This window comes from Lissotriton helveticus, chromosome 10 (assembly GCF_964261635.1).
Source record: "Lissotriton helveticus chromosome 10, aLisHel1.1, whole genome shotgun sequence".
NCBI lineage: Eukaryota > Metazoa > Chordata > Amphibia > Caudata > Salamandridae > Lissotriton > Lissotriton helveticus.
Window position 1 is genome coordinate 981,119,723 of NC_136071.1, and position 19,362 is coordinate 981,139,084.

At 44.4% G+C, this 19,362-nt stretch overlaps 1 protein-coding gene across 1 annotated transcript in view; it reads left to right on the forward strand.

The window, feature by feature from the left end:
- Positions 1–19,362, forward strand: part of VPS50 (VPS50 subunit of EARP/GARPII complex) — an 821,620-nt gene that overhangs the window by 227,231 nt on the left and 575,027 nt on the right. The window contains exon 10 of the mRNA XM_078663657.1: positions 14,755–14,797. Within this exon, the coding sequence (XP_078519783.1) occupies positions 14,755–14,797 (43 nt within the window). The remainder of the gene's footprint in view (positions 1–14,754; positions 14,798–19,362) is intronic.

The following is a 19,362-nucleotide window of genomic DNA, read 5'->3' on the forward strand; positions in this document are numbered from 1 at the left end:
TGCTCGAAAATGTATTCTTTTGGTGAATATCTTGTTGCCTCCCTGCGTTGAATCTTCCAGATCTCTCTGATGTTCAGTATAACCAAAGCTTCTTGCAGCACCATTGAGGATCTGCCCAATGGCATAGCAGTTGTGCTAGAGCTGTCAATGTGTCTGTCTAATTAGCAATTAAGATTTCCTGTTTAGAGGATTTTGTAACTTGCAGAGGGTGCCAACAGTCGTGTCACTTCCTCAAAAAAGTTGTAGTGTTAATATCCGGTAAATAAATGGGCATCTAATGAAACTGTTGGTTCCCTACCCATTTTTCATGCTATTCCCACATATCGGCCATTGGGGTCTTTAAACTTCATTTCTGCCTTAAAGGCTACTGAGGGTGCCAACCATATAATTACGCCTCTTGCAGACAAAGTAAAACCAGTGTGCTACTTCCTTTCCCAGCTCCCTCCCTCCATTTCATCTATTCTTTTCTTGGCTCAATTACACATTATGATGTGGAAAACCTACTAGTGATTTGTGCAAAAATAAAAGAAACTGTTAGACCTGCTACCATTGGCGTGAGTCTCCCTTCCATTGTTTTACGGATTGCCTCCTCTGTTTTTGATATGATTTGCTGGTTTAGATGCTTTGGGCACTGTGCCACTGCTATTCAGTGCCACAGTGCAAGGGCTCCCTATGTTAAAGTGATGTATTGATTAGTGACACCATGATTGGGTTATTTGATTTACTTGTCTGACCCTAGTACAGTGCACCATGTGTGCCCAGGGCTTGTAAATCAAATGCTGCTCGTGGGCTTGCAGCACTGGTTGTGCCACCCACAGAAGGAGCCTGAAAAGTGTGTCTCAGGCCTGCCATTGCAGAGCCTGTGTGCGTCTAGCACTGCCATGTCTACTTGGCGAGTGCACCCACTTGCCAGTCCCCAAACCTTCCCTTTCCTTCATATCAGACATCCCTAAGGTAGGCCCACGGGCAGGGTGCATTGTAAGTGTAAGGTAGGACATGCCCTGGTGTGTGTGGCATGTCCTAATAGTGAATTACAGCCATTTTCGTTTTTCACTATTGCAGGCTACCAGTCCCCATAGGCCAGAATGGGCAGATTGATTATAACATCTTATAATCCTAACTGACCCAGGGAACATATGCCTGAACTCAGAATGATAGAATACACCTTTTAGTAAAATTGGTTTTAACATTCTGTGTTTGAAAATACCCCTTTTAGAAAGTAAGTATTTTCTTACCTAACCATCCAGCCTGCCTTTGCTAGCTTGTGTATTGTGTGTCTGGTTTTGTGAATGACCGGGGCTGGGGGATTCCAGGAGAAAGGGTGAGTCAGCACAGGGCTGAATAGACCCATCTGCATGTAGAGTGGTGGGAGGAGTAGCATCTAGGTCTGAATAGGGCTGTGCCTGTCTTCCACAATGCTGGCTCCACCTCCTGTGGTGCGTCGGATGTCCCTGGCCCACACTGTCAAAGGAAAGAAGAAGTCCTCTAAACAAAGTGCTCCAGGACTGCACAGAACTGGTTTGGACTAGGTGCAGGCCCCTCTGCCTTCATAGGACAAAGGATTTAGTAGTATAAATATGGGGACCCAGACCCCAAGACTTTAGATCCCTTCTGGAACAACAAGACGAACCTCGGCCAAGGAGAAGAATCAAGGAAGCTGTAGGAGTTGGACTGCCCCCCTGCCAGTGTGCTGTGTTGCTGGGTTGGCCTGCAGTGTAGAAAAGTCAGCCCCGATCGCACCCGATGCCCAGGCTGCTGGCGCAGGGCGACTCTTCGTTTCCATCTTGAATAATTACCAAACAAAGAGACGGGCACTGGAAGCAGGAAGACAAGGAAACAAGGTTTATTTTTAATGAGGAGAGCCTGTCATTTGGGACACTCGCATAGTGTCTTCGGGAGGTGCTCTAACAAGTTTCTCTGAGGCTTCGTCTTTTATACACAGGTTTGTGGCACACAGGCATCCTTTATTACAATCAACACTTTGTATAGTATGAAGGTATTCCAACACGTGGCTACAGTAGGGGCCCTTATCCTCCATGCAATAGGAGGGGCTGTCACGCAGCTGAGTGTTCTGCTGATTCCATTGGAATGTGTGTGCTTGATCGAATCTCAGGGGGGGGGGTGGTCATGATCAATAGTGGCTTCTTCCGAGAGAGACGAGTGCATACAGTAGTGGGCAATAAACCGTATCCTCAGGCTAAGGGATGACCAGTGGTCCGTGCAAACATTCAGGCTCAGAGGTCGGGGTCATCAAAGGAGGGGTATTCATGGAAGGAAAGGAGGTGTTGGTCAGGCGCGGGGTGTGATTCTGAGAGACAGAGTCATGCGGGAAGGGAGGGCTCATGACTTGTACATGTGAGAGCGGGGGCGGTCAGGGTGCATGGGGGAAGCTTGCAGGGTCAGGGAAGGGGCGCTGGTGATCGACCGCAAACTGAGAGACCATGGTACCTAAAATGGCTGTTGCGTGGGCATGGGTCTATGCTAGCGGGATAACACGGTCAGCGTTTTAGCGATATCCGTTCTGCTTACAACAAGGGGTACAGTGAACACAAATGAACGCCGCGTATGTGTATATACATTGCCAATTTCAACAGCAGTGGTGTCTTCATTGACAAGTAGAGGAGAAGGAACTTTTAAAGAACTTTCATCATTTTGCAGAATATTACTCTAAGGGCTTGATTTGAGCTGCCTCATGACCGAAGTCTCAGGGATACCAGACTTCACTCTATCTGTTTTCCTGCATCTGGAACTTGCTGGTCTAGTGCTACAGAACGAATCTGCAACACCAACGCCAGCAAGCGACGCCGTAAACTGTTACGAAGCCGTGAGCTCTGCTTTGACTTGTAACGTAGACCGACGCCGGCCACCGTGCCGCATCGTCGCAGCGAACAACATCGTAAGTCTGCCATAGCCGTGAGCACTGCTCCGACTTGCGACGCCGGCCCGACGCCTGCTGCTGTGCTGCATCGACTCTGAAGCCGACATCATTTCAGAGCCGATCGTCGACGTGGGTGGTCAAGAATCCATCAACATCGTGACATCGTACAAAACCGTGGTGTCGGCGCCATTGTGACGTCACCTCCGCTCCTGTCAGGAACCGACGCCTTCCCTGCCTGCACAAGTATCCAAGTCCCCATGCATCATCCCGAAGCAAGGAACCGACGACGCACCGCGCTAACGACCCCGCATCTCCCCGATGCCGTGAGCTGTCTTCGCTTTTCCAAGGTACTGTTCTTTGTGGGTTTGTTTTGACTCTGGGCCCAACTCTGCGCACCTTGCGGTATCGCCGTGCTAACTCCAGTGGGGGTTATCTGTTGCTAAAACTCCTTTTAAGTGAAGAACCTATTTTTAGACTATTTCTACCAACTTGAAGAAGTACTTTGAGTACAGTATTGTGTTTTTTGTTGTTTTATGGTCTTGTGATAAATCTATATAAAGAATACTTATTTTTATAATACAACATGTGTGGTGTCCATCTGTAGTGTTTTCACTGTATTACTGTATGTGTTCACACATTTTTATAATACAACATGTGTGGTGTCCATCTGTAGTGTTTTCACTGTATTACTGTACGTGTTCACAAATGCTTAACACACTGCCTCTGAGATAAGCCTGTCTGCTGGTGTCAAGCTACCAAGGGGGTGAGCAGGGGTTATCTAGGAGTGTAATCTTCTTTCCCTGACTTAAAAGCAAGGGTCCTTATTTGGTCAAAGGTATCTACGTCTGCCAACTAGGCACCCCCAGTTCAAACAGAAACTGAAAAATGTTCTTCTCACATTTCTGCATGATTAAGTTAACTTGTTTTTCTGAACTAGACTCGTTCAACTGTAAGTGATAAATATTATAAAGGTATAGTGTTACTTTTTGTAATGTCACTTCCTTGCGATTTAACTGTGCTAATTCAGTCCCCTACCGTTTTGCTTAGGCTGCATGCTTTCAGCTGAAGTACTTTGGTCTCAGTACATTTCGGATAACTTCCCATATCCCAGGAAGTGTTTAGAAACCTGGTTTCATCCTGATTTTTTTTGTAAGTCCTAGGTACCCGTTTTAGATTCAGTATGAGTGTTGGTGCTGCAAGTTCCATCTTTGCTTGTTCGTCTGTTCCTTAGTCTAACAGTTGAGTCCTCAGTATACAACTGTTATGTTTTTCTTTTTTGACCTCTAGTCTATACACTTTCTGATCACATGTTCTTTTTTGCACAATTATCACAGGGTAAACATTCTTTACTAGGCAAAGCCATTATCACACAAAATTTAACATGCATATTCCTTTAACACGCATATTCCTTTGCCAGAGGCATTTGTAGTCCACTCTGTAGTTACATTTTGTAAATAGAGACATTAGCCAATTATATACTGCCTTGTCATCGCCATGTACCACAGTATACCGCAAAGTTGCCTCACTATACCGTGGCCCAGTAGATCACTAAGTCTTAAATTGTATTATCCTATTGCATTACCCTTGTATCGTGTATAGTCTCTCATGGGCAGTGCAATACTTAAGTCAGATTTACAAAGCAACACAAGGCCACCATGCCTGGCTGGCTCTGCATTGCTTGGTAAATGTAGAGAAACATTCCTGACAAATTTCATGTACATTTGTATGCCACTCCACTGTATGCCATTCCACTCTATGCCACTCCATGCTACACTATTACACTCTACGCCACTAAGCTCCACTCTGTGCTACTAAGCCTCACTCTACACCACTCAGGTCTACTCTACGCCACACTACTCTGCTATTCCACTGTAAACAACTCCACTCTACGCCACTCCACTGCATGATATTCTACTCTATCCCACTCCACTGTATGCTAGCCCAGTCTATGCCACTTGACTGTACCATACTTCACTCTATGCTGTTTTACTATATGCCACTCCACTGTATGCCACTCCACTCTGCGTGATTCCAGTCTTTTCCACTTCACCGTACGCTATTCCACTGTATGCCACTCCCCTCTACCCTACTCTGCTCTACACCACTACACGCTACTTCACTCCATTCAGTTCAACTCCACTACACACAACTCAGCTTTACGACACTGTACTTCACCCAACACCATGCACCTCTCCATTTTACTACACAATACTCCACTCTCTAGCACTCCACTGTACAACATTGTACTCCTTTCTATCAGAGTGTGCCTCACTAGTTTACTCTATGGCACTGTTGCACATTGTACTCCGTCTACGCAACTCCCTGGAACTCCCTCTGTAACCATTTCACCCCGCTTTATTGCACTCTACTCTGACACACTACTCCACTTCTCCAGTCTACACCACTCCACTCCACTGTACTGCACTCTACTGTACTCCACCTGACGCCACTGTAGAACACTCTAATCCACTTTGTAGCTCCCCTCTCTGACACCATACGACACACCAGTCCACTCCACTATACGACACAGCACTTCCCAACACTATATTTCACTGTATGATGCACTAGGCCTCCCTACCTCATGCCACTCTGCTGCTGAACATAACACTCCACTCTGTTCCACTTTAGTCCACTCTATCCTACCTGACTCCATCAGTTCGACTCCACTGTGACACTCAATTGTACAACACTACACCGTACGAGATTCTCTGCCACTCTACTGGACGACATTCTACTCCACAACATTGACCTATACAACCCTTTACTACACTGTACTTCACACTATCCCTCTACTTTATGCAACTGTTATGTATCCCAACCTAGGCCTAAGTAGCAAAGCGACCTGTCACCTACATTTGTCCTACCTTGCTCTGCATAACAGTTCTAGCACTGACCTTTACTCAGTTATGTGCTAAATAAATGTTGATTGGTTTCTTTGAAACTTTCCTCAGTTATTATGCATGAGGATTCTTAGAAAAATCTCCTGCACATGATGTACATAACCGGATTAACATAAAAGTCATGGCCATTTTCATCCTGGGCAATAGAATTACTTTGTATAATTACAATAATTGGTTTAGTCTCATTTACATAATCGTACTCACAACATATCGATTGTGGTAGGAAACCTGAGGACATCTTTGTGGCTTAAAAGAAACATACCTGCACTAGATAGACAGAATAGAAGACTCCATGCTGACACAAGACACTGAGGTCCTGGTCTGCTACTGCTTCAAGACCAGCAGTGATCTGACATCCCTTGCGGGGTGTCCAACTCGGGACAAAGACGGGGCCCTTCATTCTCTCCCATCAGGTAACGAGGTTGGCCCTTTCCTAGGGGATTCTTGGCTGTATACCCACATACATGCTAGGTACACTTAGGTAGGGTCAGCATCGTAGGAATACTCTTGATTACTGTCATGTTTATATGCCTGCATATGTTCACTGTTTTAGCACCATGGTAGGATTCTACCTTCTATTTATTCTGTTGGTGCTTGTAATCTTTTTTTAAAAATTCTGTCAAATGGTTGTCTCAGCAAACATGTTTTATACTAGAATGACGCTGGTTCAATAAATGCTTATGGAAAACGTCCCCAACATTTATTCTGTGTATCTCTCTGAGACTAAGGGAGCACGATTGACTGAGCAAAAAGTACAGTACTGTTTCCACGATCCCTTGACGGGTCAAGGGTTGTCATGTTCGATGGTTGCCAGAAACTATTCTCTCCTTGGTAAGGTTAGGGGGTTTATGGTGGCACTGTGAGCTAGCTGGTCTACAGGCTGACATATCCTTTGGGGATTTCCGGAATCAGTCTAGAAACCAATTCTTAGTTTTTTTTACTTACTAATGTTCAGATCCTATGTATTTTTAGGAACTAAACAACACAACACTCTACTTCAGTGAATGCCACTGTAGAACACTCTACTCAGCGACACTCCACAACACTGCAATCAACAACACTCCACTGTGCGACACTCAACTGTACTATATGGCCTGCCATTCCACTGTACAACTCAACACTCCATGATACACTACTTCACTTCTCTGTATAACAATTTACTCCACTGTTAGCTATGCCACTCCACTCTATTCCACTCTACAACACTAAATTGTATAACATTAAACTCCATTACACTAAACTGTGCAACACTATCCTCCACTATACTCCAACACTACACTTAACAACACTATACTATGTAACACTCAACTCCACGATTGGATTTTTTTTATTAAAAAATAAAAAAACATTTAAATTCAATGGAAAAAACAAAGGTTAAGGGTAAGTTATAGTTAGGAAACTGTTATTTATTCTTTATATACAGACTCAAATCAAAATATATAAACATTAGAAATTTGACAGTTCTGGTTATAGCTTACATTTATAATTTATGCACCACCTTCAATTTGCTATAAGTCGGGCACCTCTGTACACAATCTTGTTACTTCACTCGTACACTACATTAACTATAACTCTCCTCTCTACCATGCACTGTGTTCTCAGAAATGATGTAATTTGAGATCTCATAAGTGTTATGAATGTTATGATTTTACATGCTATAACTTATGTAATATGCAAAGGTATAACCAGTGCATGGAGAAGGTGTTAATTTACTGTGTCAAGTCAGATGACAAGACTGTGTATGGAGGTGCCTGACTTGTAGTAAATTAAAAGTGGTGCTCAAAAACATTGCATATTTCAAAATGCGGGGGATCTGCAGAGCTGACAGACTTCAATATAAAATCTGATTAGCTGTCACCACATTAACAACAATGTATTTGCAGCTGTGCATAGGACTCTGGACTCAGTCCTTGGTCCTGTAAAAAACATTAACAAAAAGATATAAGGTGGCAGGGTAGGAATCCCCTGCACTCCTAGGCCTGGTTGAGACCCCCTTGAGGCCAAAACATATATATTTTTTAAATTTTGTCGCTAATTAGTGGAAAACCTGCAGATGTACAGCAAAATTATATTTAAAAAAAAACTTAAGCTCTGGCGCGTAAAACAAGAAAAATAAACCTGGGTGGGGAGGGCCCAGGGATGGTAGGGGGGATTCAATGCATCCTCTGTGCCCAAATGAATTAATAAGGTGAGGGGCATGCGACTCCCCCCCGCCTCGTTTCGGCCTCTGAGACCCCATCCCCTGAGGCAATAAACATTTAATGGAGGTGGGTGTTAATGGCCAACCTCCCCCGAGCCATTTCAGACCACCTTTCCCAGGATCAATTTTTTTAATAGGGGCAGAGGGGTTCCTGGCCCTCCCGCCCCAAAGCATCTATGAAGGTCCTAGGGACCCCATGCTCTGGAGCAGTTTTTAAATATAGGGAAGTGGTAGTGCATCCCACCTCCAAGAGCCAAAATTTTCCCAGGGGACCTCATCCCCCAAGAAAAAAAAACCAGTAAGTCTCCTGGGTCATTAAAACCATGACCCCAGGTGAGCTTACCATATTTTATTAAAGCACTCCTAGCTAGAGTTCTAAGCTCTTCAGCTAGAGTGCAGGGTCCTCTTGTGATTACTTTTGAGTGCATTTTGTGGTTTAAAAAAAGCATTTTGTTTACAAATCTTTATCAAACCTCTTTTACGCAATTGGTTATTTTTTGGACAAAAATAATAGAGCTGCTATATATGTGTTGATATGATCACCCCTTGATAAAGTTAATAGGTCCACTTTTTACTTTTTGGTTTTGTGACCTTTTGACAAAGACAATATGCCATGCGCAGCAGGAGTTTGGGTGCCACACAGATGGAGAGGCCAAGGGCGAGACCCTGTGCCCAACTGCATGCAGGGCAGGCCAGAGGTCATATGCTGTGATGGGTAGTTGTACGCTCACAGGGGGGTGGGCTGGCCACCGGCTAGGCCCTTTCACCAAACCCTATGCCGCACACTGTGATTGACATCTTACTTTACATTTAAAAAAACAGAAAAATTCACAGAAAAAACAAAGTTGAAAGTGACATTATAGATCGGTATGGTAATAATGCTACTTTTGCTTTTAAAAAAAAAGCTTAGAAATGTAATGAACAAAAACAGAGGTTACTGGGATGTTATAGTTAAGGGAGCATGTCACCCGTTTAAACAAACTCAGCCACTGAAATTAACTGGTTAAAGGTCAATAGTGTTAATGATTTGTATATATATAAAGTAAATTGTCTGTAATGACGATCAGTGCGCTGAGCACGCTAACGTCATTACATTCCAAAAGTGGAAGTAAAACTAACAGAAGGGCTCGTTTTACTTTCATTGAATTAGTGTTCGGGGCATATCTAAGCCCCTGGAGCACTGATTCTCTTGAGAGAGGTGTTAGATGGGGGAAGAATCCCCTGTTTCCAATGGTACATCTGCTAAGGTGATCCCTGTTTGAGCATCACCACAGAAGAGGGATCCCCAAGCAGAGATCCACCCACTAGGCACCAGGGATATGGGGAGCGGCTGCTTTGGCAAGGGCTTTTACTCTCCCAACCCCCTGCAAACTCAGTCTTTCTGCCCTCCTGGGGACAGATAAGAGAAATTACCCCCAATATACCCCCACAATGGGGACAGAAAGCCCACTAGACACAAGAGATGTTAAAAGAAAAATATATAGGGGTGGGGGCAGGATACATGCGCATGCTCCAGCTCCCAACCACAATATACATGGAACAGTCTTTTTGCCCCCACCCCCACCAAGGGGGCTGATGGGGTGATTGCTGCCAGTCTGCCCCCCTCACCTCCTTGAAAGCCCACTAGAGAACAGGTTATATTTTTTGTAAATAAAAATATAGTGGTGGAACCAGGACACATTGGGAAAGGCCATGCTCCCTCAAAAGAAAGTAGAGGTACCCCCACCACCCCTCCCACCCCTCTCGCAGGGTAGTTTGGGGTTATTATCCCCTTCTAACCACCCAGGAGCAAAAGTGACTTGTGACACAGGTTTTTTTGTAATGTGGTTTGAGGGCTGCACACTAGGGCATGACCATAACCCCACTCCCAATATACATGGACATTAGTCTTTTCTGCCCGCCATGGGCCGAATGTTGTGATCTGTTCCCCCGGGTGTGCAGAAAACCCACTAGACACCAAGGGGAAAAAACATGGGGGAGGGGCTGCCTACCATGGACCAGGCGATGCTCCACACCCCAAAGGGCTCAACAGTCTTTCTGCCCCTCTCGGAAGTGGAAGAAATCCCAATAGACAAAAAACAGTATTTATGCAGCATTGTCTTGGTGACTTTCGTTCCACCCTGGGGGGGTGGGTGGGTGGGGTGGATAGAGGTATTAAGCCCCAATCTGCCCCATCTCCCGGGAAGGGGGGGGGGGGGTGGGCAGAAAGCACAGTGAACACCAGGGATTTTAAAATGGCAAATACCCTTTGAACGAACCATACCCCGCCCCAGAAGGGGCAATAATATCTTTCTGCCTCCCCAGGGGGCAGATAAGAAGTTTGTCTAAATTGGGGAGGTGAGGTTGGCCCACATGTTCCCCCAAATGTGTGGGGGGTGGAGTAGAAAGAACACTAGGCATTGTGCATTTGAGACAAAAAAAAGTGACTTGGCACTCTGGCATTGGCCATGCCCCAGCCCCCTCACACCCCTAAAAGGAGACAAACCAGTTTTTGGGCCTCGACGGAGGGCAGAAGAGTTGGCACCCAATTTGCCCATGTGGCAGATAGCCCAGTATATAATAGGACTAAAAAAAATAAAAATGGGTGTGTGGGTCTGGCCCATCCTGACGTCTGGCCCCACCCTCCCCCTAAAGCCTCAACAGTCATTCTGCTGTCCTGAGGACTATAACATCACATTCCACAGGCAAAAGACAGGACATTTAATTCATTAGGGTGTTGTTTTTCCATAGAGCCAAGGAGAGTTGGGCAAGAGCCCAATATCTTCCACTTGCTATGGTGAATGGCTGCACTGTTTGGGCTTGGGTAGGCAGCCAACTGGATAAAACTATCAGACCGAGACATTTTGGAAAAATAAACATCGAGGGGAGTCCAGGATGCCAGAATCATACATTTTCCTTCCATTTCTGTGATGTAAACCTTTGGAATATGCAGGCATCAACAACATTCCTATTTCCCAGCATTCCCTCACTTGTTCTGATAAAAACCTATCCTTCTTACATGTGTGGGCCTAGTGTCCACAACAGGAGAAGCCCCAGATCTTGATGTGGAAACATTAACATAGGATCTGGCTCTGTCGCTGCGTAGTGAAACTTACCAAACTCAACACATTTCTGAAAAGTAGACCTCTTTGTGAGTCCAAGGTGGTGTGCTTCGCATGATCTCATGAAGTTTTCTTACCCACAATGCCCTGCATACTTTAAACTCTGCCTAAAATCATGAATTTAACCTTGCATTTCTGTAATGACTACTTCTGGAGTGAGGATAAAGCATCACAAATCCCTACTGCCAAGCTTTACCCCACTTGTGCTGCTAAAAATGCTGTACCACTTGTGTGGCTGGGCCTAATGTTCTTGACAGAAATGGTTCAAACAAAACTCAATGGGAGTCTACTTGTAAGGGCTTCTGTTGATCCTGGTTTGATCTGTTCCTGTATGCTAGTATGGGTACCCGCAAATTAAGAGATGTACAAATAACTACTGCTCCTAATTTCCATATTTTGTGCCAATTACAGAAATACTGAAGTTATCTTGAAACCCATTTTTCACTCTACATATTTCACCATGTAAATTGGTTTATACTGGGTACACACAGAAAAACCATTGTATAGAGCAGCTCAGTTGTTGGTTCTGGGTACCTTGGGTTTTCGGAGAACCTACAAACCCTAAATAGCCCCTCAAGCATAAGTGTCTAGCGGACATCATGGTATATTGCTTTTGTAAATAGGCCGTTGTGACAATAAGTTACAGATGAAAATGTCACAAGTGGCTGTTTTTTCCTACTCATTTTACCTACTTCTTTATTTTAACCGTTCGTTTCTTCAGAAAATCCTGGAGGGATCCTTGAGGATCTACGTATATGACCCCTTACTGGATTAGGAATTTTGTCTTCTTTTGAGAAATCTTTATCTTTTCTGGATCACACATGGGTTTCACATGGCTTTCACACAGTTTCCACCACTAACTGGAAGGTTGAGAGCAAAAAAATAAGAAAAATGGGCTACATCCTTGAAAAATGCTAAAACTGTAATACATTTGTTTTTAGGTCTCGCCTACGCAGCGCGCATGCGCTTCATAGGAAAAAGACCTTTAGCCACCTATTCCGTTTTTCATGCAAAATCGTGCATGCATTGCATTGCTTTGAATGCAACGTATGCACGTTTGGCGATTCCCTTGCGGTAGCGAGCTTTGAAACCATGTGTTTGTAATTAACATATGGTTCCTGCTCGCTCCCGCAAGGGAAACCGGCGCAGGCCCCCTCCTCTCTCCCCTCCCCCTGCTGCCTCCTCCTCTCCTGGCAAACCTGCTCTCAGCTAACTTTCGGGGGCGCGCTGGTTTATCAGCGTTTGTTTCTTAAGCCATGCCTTGCCTTTAATCCTGCCCAAATCAGCCCGCCCCCATTGCGCCCAACACCACAGTTAACATACTTTTTCAAATGCCCTTCGACTGCTTAAATCATATAATATGCTGACACCCTAAATTAGTGACACAGCTCAAGAGGTTAGACTCCTGTTGCAAGCCCCATATGTAACCTACGGACGCTGATAAACGTCAACGGGGTTAACTCAGATCTTCATCCTTCGCAGGTCATTACAAGGAATGGAAAACTGTGAAAACATTAGCACTTTTTTCCTTTTTCAAACCAAGAGGCAGCTTGCTGTGGTGCGCAGTGAATTAGAGCTAAAGATTGCATTAGAACACTGCCGGGCACACAAGAAGCATGTTCTCTGGATGCGAGGCACCATGACAACACTGCACAAACACCCACCTTCGTCCCTCAGTGCACCCTATGCAAGGCTTGCAGCCGTGCGGGTGCTGACCTGTGCCACACAAGTGGAAAATGTGCTTCGGCCCAAATGAGCACAGAAAATAAGCTCCAAACCAGCTGGGTGTGTCCCTCAGCTGAGAACCTGTGGGTGCCTTTGTCTCACCTGAACCTGATTTCCACCCTCCAGTGGCCCCCGTGACCCACGCAGGCACCAGTACTCCTTCACATGGCTGCCTAGCAACCCTGGCAGTGCTGTGCTCGGAGTCAGGCTGCCTGTCGGGTGTGGGAGCTGTCCTCGGTTTGGTGAGATTGATTGTAACAGTTATGCTTGAGAAGGCATCTGTCCCAGACTGATGTGTCATCAGTATCACAGGGGAAGCCTGTCGTGAAGCCTTTAAGGAGGATGTGGACAGGTGGGGAGGGTCTCTGCCTCCCTGCACAGGTGCTGCTGCTACAAAGACCTCCAAGGCTCGGTGGCATTGTTTTATTTTCCCCTGCCTTGGGAGATCGAGGGTTTTTTCCTTTAGGATCATGTCTGGTACTTGTGCCTGTTGAGATGGGGGTTTAGAATGTTTGGGCGGCCGGATAGTGTTCAGTCGTGGGCGCAGCTTCAGGGGGTGTTCGGAATGTTACACCCCCTAATAAATGCATTTTCAAATTTAATAGTTGGGTAAAGGGGCTTTCAGTTGGGTATGGTGAGGTATCTGTTGGATTTCACCGTTTTTTTTGCATTCACTCACTGACAAAGACACACACACACACAAACACACTCTCTCATCTGTTTTGAAAGCCCTAAAAATGTTGATTATTTTACAGAGTATTGTGTTTCTCTCACTTAGTGTTTCTACCAATCCGCATTCTTCTTTTCACATGCCTCTTAAGCCCCAATTATGCACCCCTGCTTGTCGTATAATGTCTTTTAGATTTACATCCCAGTGTGATTGTCTGGAAATCTGAAGCTCGCCCCCCATTGCCTCCCCTTCTCAGCTCAGTGCATGCATCCCTATCTAAGCTTGGTGCATGCATCCCTGTCTCAGCTCCATGCATGCTTCCCTGTCTCAGCTCGGTGCATTCACCCCTGTCTCAGCTCGGTGCATGCATTCCTGTCGCTGCTCTGTTCATGCTTCTCTGTCTGAGGTCGGTGCATGCCCGAGCTGGGTGCATGCATTCCTGTCTTAGCTCGGTTCATGTTTCTCTGTCTGAGGTCAGTGCATGCATCCATGTCTGAGCTCGGTGCAAGCATTCATGTCTCACCTCAGTGCATGCATACCTGTCTCAGCTTCGTGCATGCATTTCTGTCTCACCATTCTAGGAACAAGCATTGGCATAGCCAATCGGTCTCTCCTTTCGGAACTTATAAGTGTTTGGCCATGCAACAGTTGATGTTGTTGCACCAAGGATATTGTGCTGCATAACTAAATACTTATAAGGTCCCAAAAGCGAGACCTATTGGCTACGCCAATGCTTGTTTTATTCAGCCCTGCATGTTCTTGGAAGCTGGGGAGATTGTGACTTTAGCTCAGCAACTCGTTTGTTGATGTCATTTTTAGGAAAACACTATATTTTTTTTGGGGCACCTTTCTCCTATTTTGCCTAAAAAGCAGAATTAGGCTATGTTTTGCCTATTTCTCGCTCCCCTTGAATAGGAATCCATAAACCCTGGGTACCTTTGGAATCCCCAGAATATTGTAAAAAATGGACGCAAACTTGGCCAGGATATCTTGTGTGGAAAAAAAAGTTATGCAACCCTAAGCTCAAACTACCCCAAATAGCCAAAAAAGGGCTCAGCACTGTGAGGAAAGAAAACAGCAGTTAAGGCGTTAATAACAGGCTACTCGTGAGGTGAATCTCGTTCATGTTCCAAACACGAGCACCATGATCTTTATTACTCCATGTAATTTCTTTGGGTAGATCTTTGCTTCCAAGGGTTGGACCAGTCCCATGTTCTTATTACACTCTTTTGATTGGCTGCCTGAGTTCACTTTTCTTGGTGACTGTTTTTTCATTTCAGTGAATTGAATTCAAAGCTGCAAGATACCCTGGAGCAAATCGAGGTAAGAATTGCTGAACCCTTGTCCTTACTACAAATTCATGATGGACGTGTGCATACTGTTAATATCGGGGGTGGAAATGTAAAATATATTATTAGCAATTCCTCATATTGAAGGTGAAGGGGTTGCATAAGAAAAGGGACTGGAGTCGTGAGCGGTACAGTTCGGCAATAATATGTTACATTTATTTTTATGGTACTCTGCCACAATAAAAAAATCCGGCAACATGGTATAATGACCTAGTAAATCCAATCCAGCTTGTCATTAACAGGCCGGAGTTTAAAATAACATAATGGGTAAGGCACCTGCTGCAGTGATCTTTGTGTCCATGCAGAATTCTGTGGTATAATAGTGATAACATAACTCTGATGGCCTGGGCACTTCAGGAGAGATCAGTGTTCAGTCTAGTCAGAGCTTTGACTCTTCATAAATAGCATAGAGGGTTAATGTGCATTCTGCAGAAAACAAAGTGTAACAGGCAGGTCACAGATTTGAATTGTATGTAGACAGCTGAGTGGGCCATTGCTTCTGTTGCAGAAATCCTGGTGTGACATGTAGATCATAAGTTTCAATGTTGCTAATTTCTAGCACAATGTAATACTAATAAAAATGCTCAAACTAGGTCCCCTTTCAGTCAAGTTTCTTTTATTTCTGATTCCTGATCTAAGTGCTTCAAGTCTGTGTGAACATTGGCTTTGGAATATGGGAGGTTTATATATTTAAGGGCTTATTCAGAAAAAAGAGATTGGTGTAGAAAACACTGATGTTTTTTTAATTTTTTTGTGTTATTTTCATGTCTTTTAAATATACTTACTGAACTTCATCTGTACTATTATGGGTTCCCCTAAACATCTATCAAATTATTTCATCTTAAAACCTAAGAAAAGCTTGTGTGTGTGCTCATTTCTTCCTCTCCAAAGTTAGCAGTGAAATTCCTGGTGCCTGTCCCAGACTCAAAATCTTGTGATAGCAGACAAGGACAGACATACCCATCTATTTTGCCCCTGCCTGTACCTGCTGCAACACCAGACCATTGTTGCTGTCAGCCATTCTTATGTCCTGTTTTTTCCCCTACTGGGTGTCAACGCAACTTAACGAGGAACCGGATATTGGTTCAATAGCTGGTTTAAATCGCTTTTTAGGTTTTGCATAGACAGTGCATGTGTGGTCTTTTCGAGACCTGTTGTTTACAGTGAGTGGGCTACATCCTGTTTATATGCTTGCCATTTGTTCGCTCCAGTGTGACTTCTGTTTTCTTCCTTTCTATTGTCCATGGCATGAATGTGTCATAACTTATCTTGAGTTTACATGGTCCCGGGAGCATGGACTAAGTACTTGTGTTCTTCCTCTGCTCCCGTTTTTGAGCTGCTTATTTCTTTATTTTCAAGCACTCCACATGAGTACTTGTGTCTTCAGGGCCTCTCCCATATCCCATTTTATGTTGATTCTTTTCCCTCCCAACCTCCTTCCACATCCGTTACATTTTTCCCCAAATCCCTGACCCTGTTTCATCCTATCCACCCCCATCCCTTCTCTCTCCACCCGCCCTCGTATTTGTATGTTCCAAACTACTGATAATAGATTCCAAAAAAAACAAGTGGGGAAGCCGGAGTTTTGTAATCTCAACGGCTGTTCCCTTAACTTCTCTTATCTCGATCTCTCCGCTGGACTTTAGCGCCTTGACACCTCCAAGTAATGGTTTTTATTGAATAAATCCTTTTAACATAACATAATCAGTGTTAATGTTCAAGTGCTCCCTGTGTAAAATGGGATGGTAATTTGGTTTACTACTAAGTCCCTTGTACAGTCCACTGTGTGTGTCCTAGGTCTGTAAATAAAACGCTACTAGTGGGCCTGCAGCACTGATTGTGCTAGCCACATGAGTATCCTTGCAAACATGTCTCAGACCTGCCACTGCAGTGTCTGCGTGTGCAGTTGTAAACTGCCATTTCTACCTTGCCAGGCCCAAACTTTCCCTTTTGGTACATGTAAGGCACCCAAGGTAGCTTAATGGGCAGGGTGCAGTGTAATTAAAAGGTAGGACATGTACTGCTGTGTATTAAATGTCCTGGTAGTAAAATACTGCTAATTTCATTTTTCACTACAGCAAAGCCTATTCCTCCCATAGGTTAGCATTGGAGCTGCCTTGTAACATCTTACACGTGTATCTTCCAATTAAGAGCTGATAAATGGAAGTTTGGGGTCTCTTGAATCACAATTTACAAATACATATTTTAATAAAGTTGGTTTTTAAATTGCAGGTTTCAAAATGCCACTTATAGAAAGTTGGCATTTTTTTCCTTTAACCATTTTGTGCATCTGTCTGCTGAATACAGGTCTGGGTTAGGATGACAGTTGGACTCTTTGTGCATTCATTCTAGACATTCACACAAAGGGAGTGGAGGTGTGGCCTGCTTATCCTGATGGTCCATCACCTGGGTGAGGGGTCTTTCTGAGCTAGTGTGGTGGGAGTGGTTGACACTGTGCCTGTCCTCACACAAATACGTCTCCACCCTCTGTAGTGTCTGGAGCCAAGGCAGGGTCTTGTGCACAACAAAGCCTGTCCTTGGAAGTTTGCCTACTTCAAAGAATAAAATGGGTATAAATATTGATTCCCATATCTTATGAACACTTCTGAACTGAAGACATTCTGCCAGGAAGAAGAGCTGGATAAGCTGCCAGGAGTGACTGCCACTTGGCGGTTTGCTTTGCTGGGTTGGCCTGCTGCTTGCTGCTTCTGTCCTGGGAGTGAAAGGACTATACTTTGCTTTCTGTATCCTGCTTCCAAGGCTCTCCAAGAGCTTGCTTCAAGCTTTCCTCCTGTTTAGAAGTCTCAGAGCTAACAAAGACTTCACTTGCCAGTACCTGGACTCTTCTAGTGAGAGCCCTGACATGCCAACTGGCGTCAAATCCAGTTAGTGGGCCCTTGTAAATGAGTTCTGGTCATTTTCAAGGAGGAAATGCATGCATTGACTCCCAGCGTCATTCCGAACCGACGCATTAATGCAAAACTTGCGCATCACCACTGCCAGCACTGGAGCATGGTCCTCCGCTTGTCTCAATGACCGCTGCTCACAAAGCAGGACCCAGCTTTGTCGCATCGTGTCAGAAGAGGCCACCACTGAGTGAGTTTTGAGCACCGGCTCACAGAAGTCCGTGACGCACCACTCTGATACCGACCCAGCGCCTCCGTCATTGCTGTGGAACTGACTGGACGCAGATTCCTTCACTGACACCGCACAACAGTAAGGAACCAATGCATAGTGTCTGTGAGGAACCAACACATCACCTCCCCTGCCTAGCAGTAAGAAACAGATGCCTCACCTCCCCTAGAGACCCTCATTTGTAACACTTGTCGTATTTCTTTTATGCTGGTACTCCCACTAATTCTAACTTTCATAGCACGAGAGCTCTGTGAAGATGAAATCAGGTTAACTACAGTTCACTATTGAGAAGAAAAAGTTGCACCATATGTAGCAAACACCAAAGCACCCATTAAAGGACCTACTCCTATAATGGCTGACACACGTAGGGTTTTACTTATTATGGCGGTGTGTGCATACATTTTTTACAGATGGTATTTATTTGGGGAATATATCTTGCAAGTACATCCGGAATACATGTTGTTTTCTAAAAAGGAGGGTTTCACTTCAAACAAATAGACAAAAGCATGTAATTTAAAACTTTAATAGACTTCATTTGTGATAGCAAAAACATGAGTGCCAGTTGTCTGTTCTGCAATGGACTGCTCATTTAAAACCACTACATAACACAGAAGTGCTTTTGGAATCCTTGACAATGTTGAGCTGCTTGTTCGAAGGTAGTGTTCTGTGGGCTTTGCACTTGCATATCTGCCCTGGATTTGGGAATGAATCGGATGGACAATTGTGACGCAGTATCAGCCATTATGTTGAGTACATTATAGGGGAAGCAGCAGCATTGGCTATACGCCTGTGCCATAGGGATTTGGCTTTGAGAGAACAGGAGCACAAGTTACCTAAAATTATCGAAGAAACTTACGCAACAGTGGATAGAGATAATTTGGGAGCCACACCTGGTAAGCCACAAATTAAGATTAATTCTGAAAAGGATAACTGAAAGCAAGCACCTGAATCTTCTAAGAAGTGGGATAATAAGAAACATAAAAGAGTAAGCATGGGTCAGATCTCCTCAACAGGAGGCCCCTGAATAGCTCTACAATCTGCGTTACTGTGATAATATTAAAACACCTGACAGTTATCAGGATACTGATACACGCTCATCTTTTTCCTATCAAGATACATCTGGGAAAAGGTCGGAGAGAGGTGGACGGTCACTGCGCAAATCAGAGGAGTACATGAAACCGAAGAAGGACTCACAACGCTCTTCTGACTACATAATAAACAAGCATTTACAATGCAATGGTTTCGCCTTTTGGAAAAGTTAGAGCTATTGGCATTGTAAATGACAAAATTTGTATTTATGTGTTGGTTTTGAAAACAGATAAATAAATGGCATTGCCATTTACATTGCCATGTTAGGGCTTGTTAGGGGTATAGTCGAGATTTAGTTGAAGCAAATTGCTACCT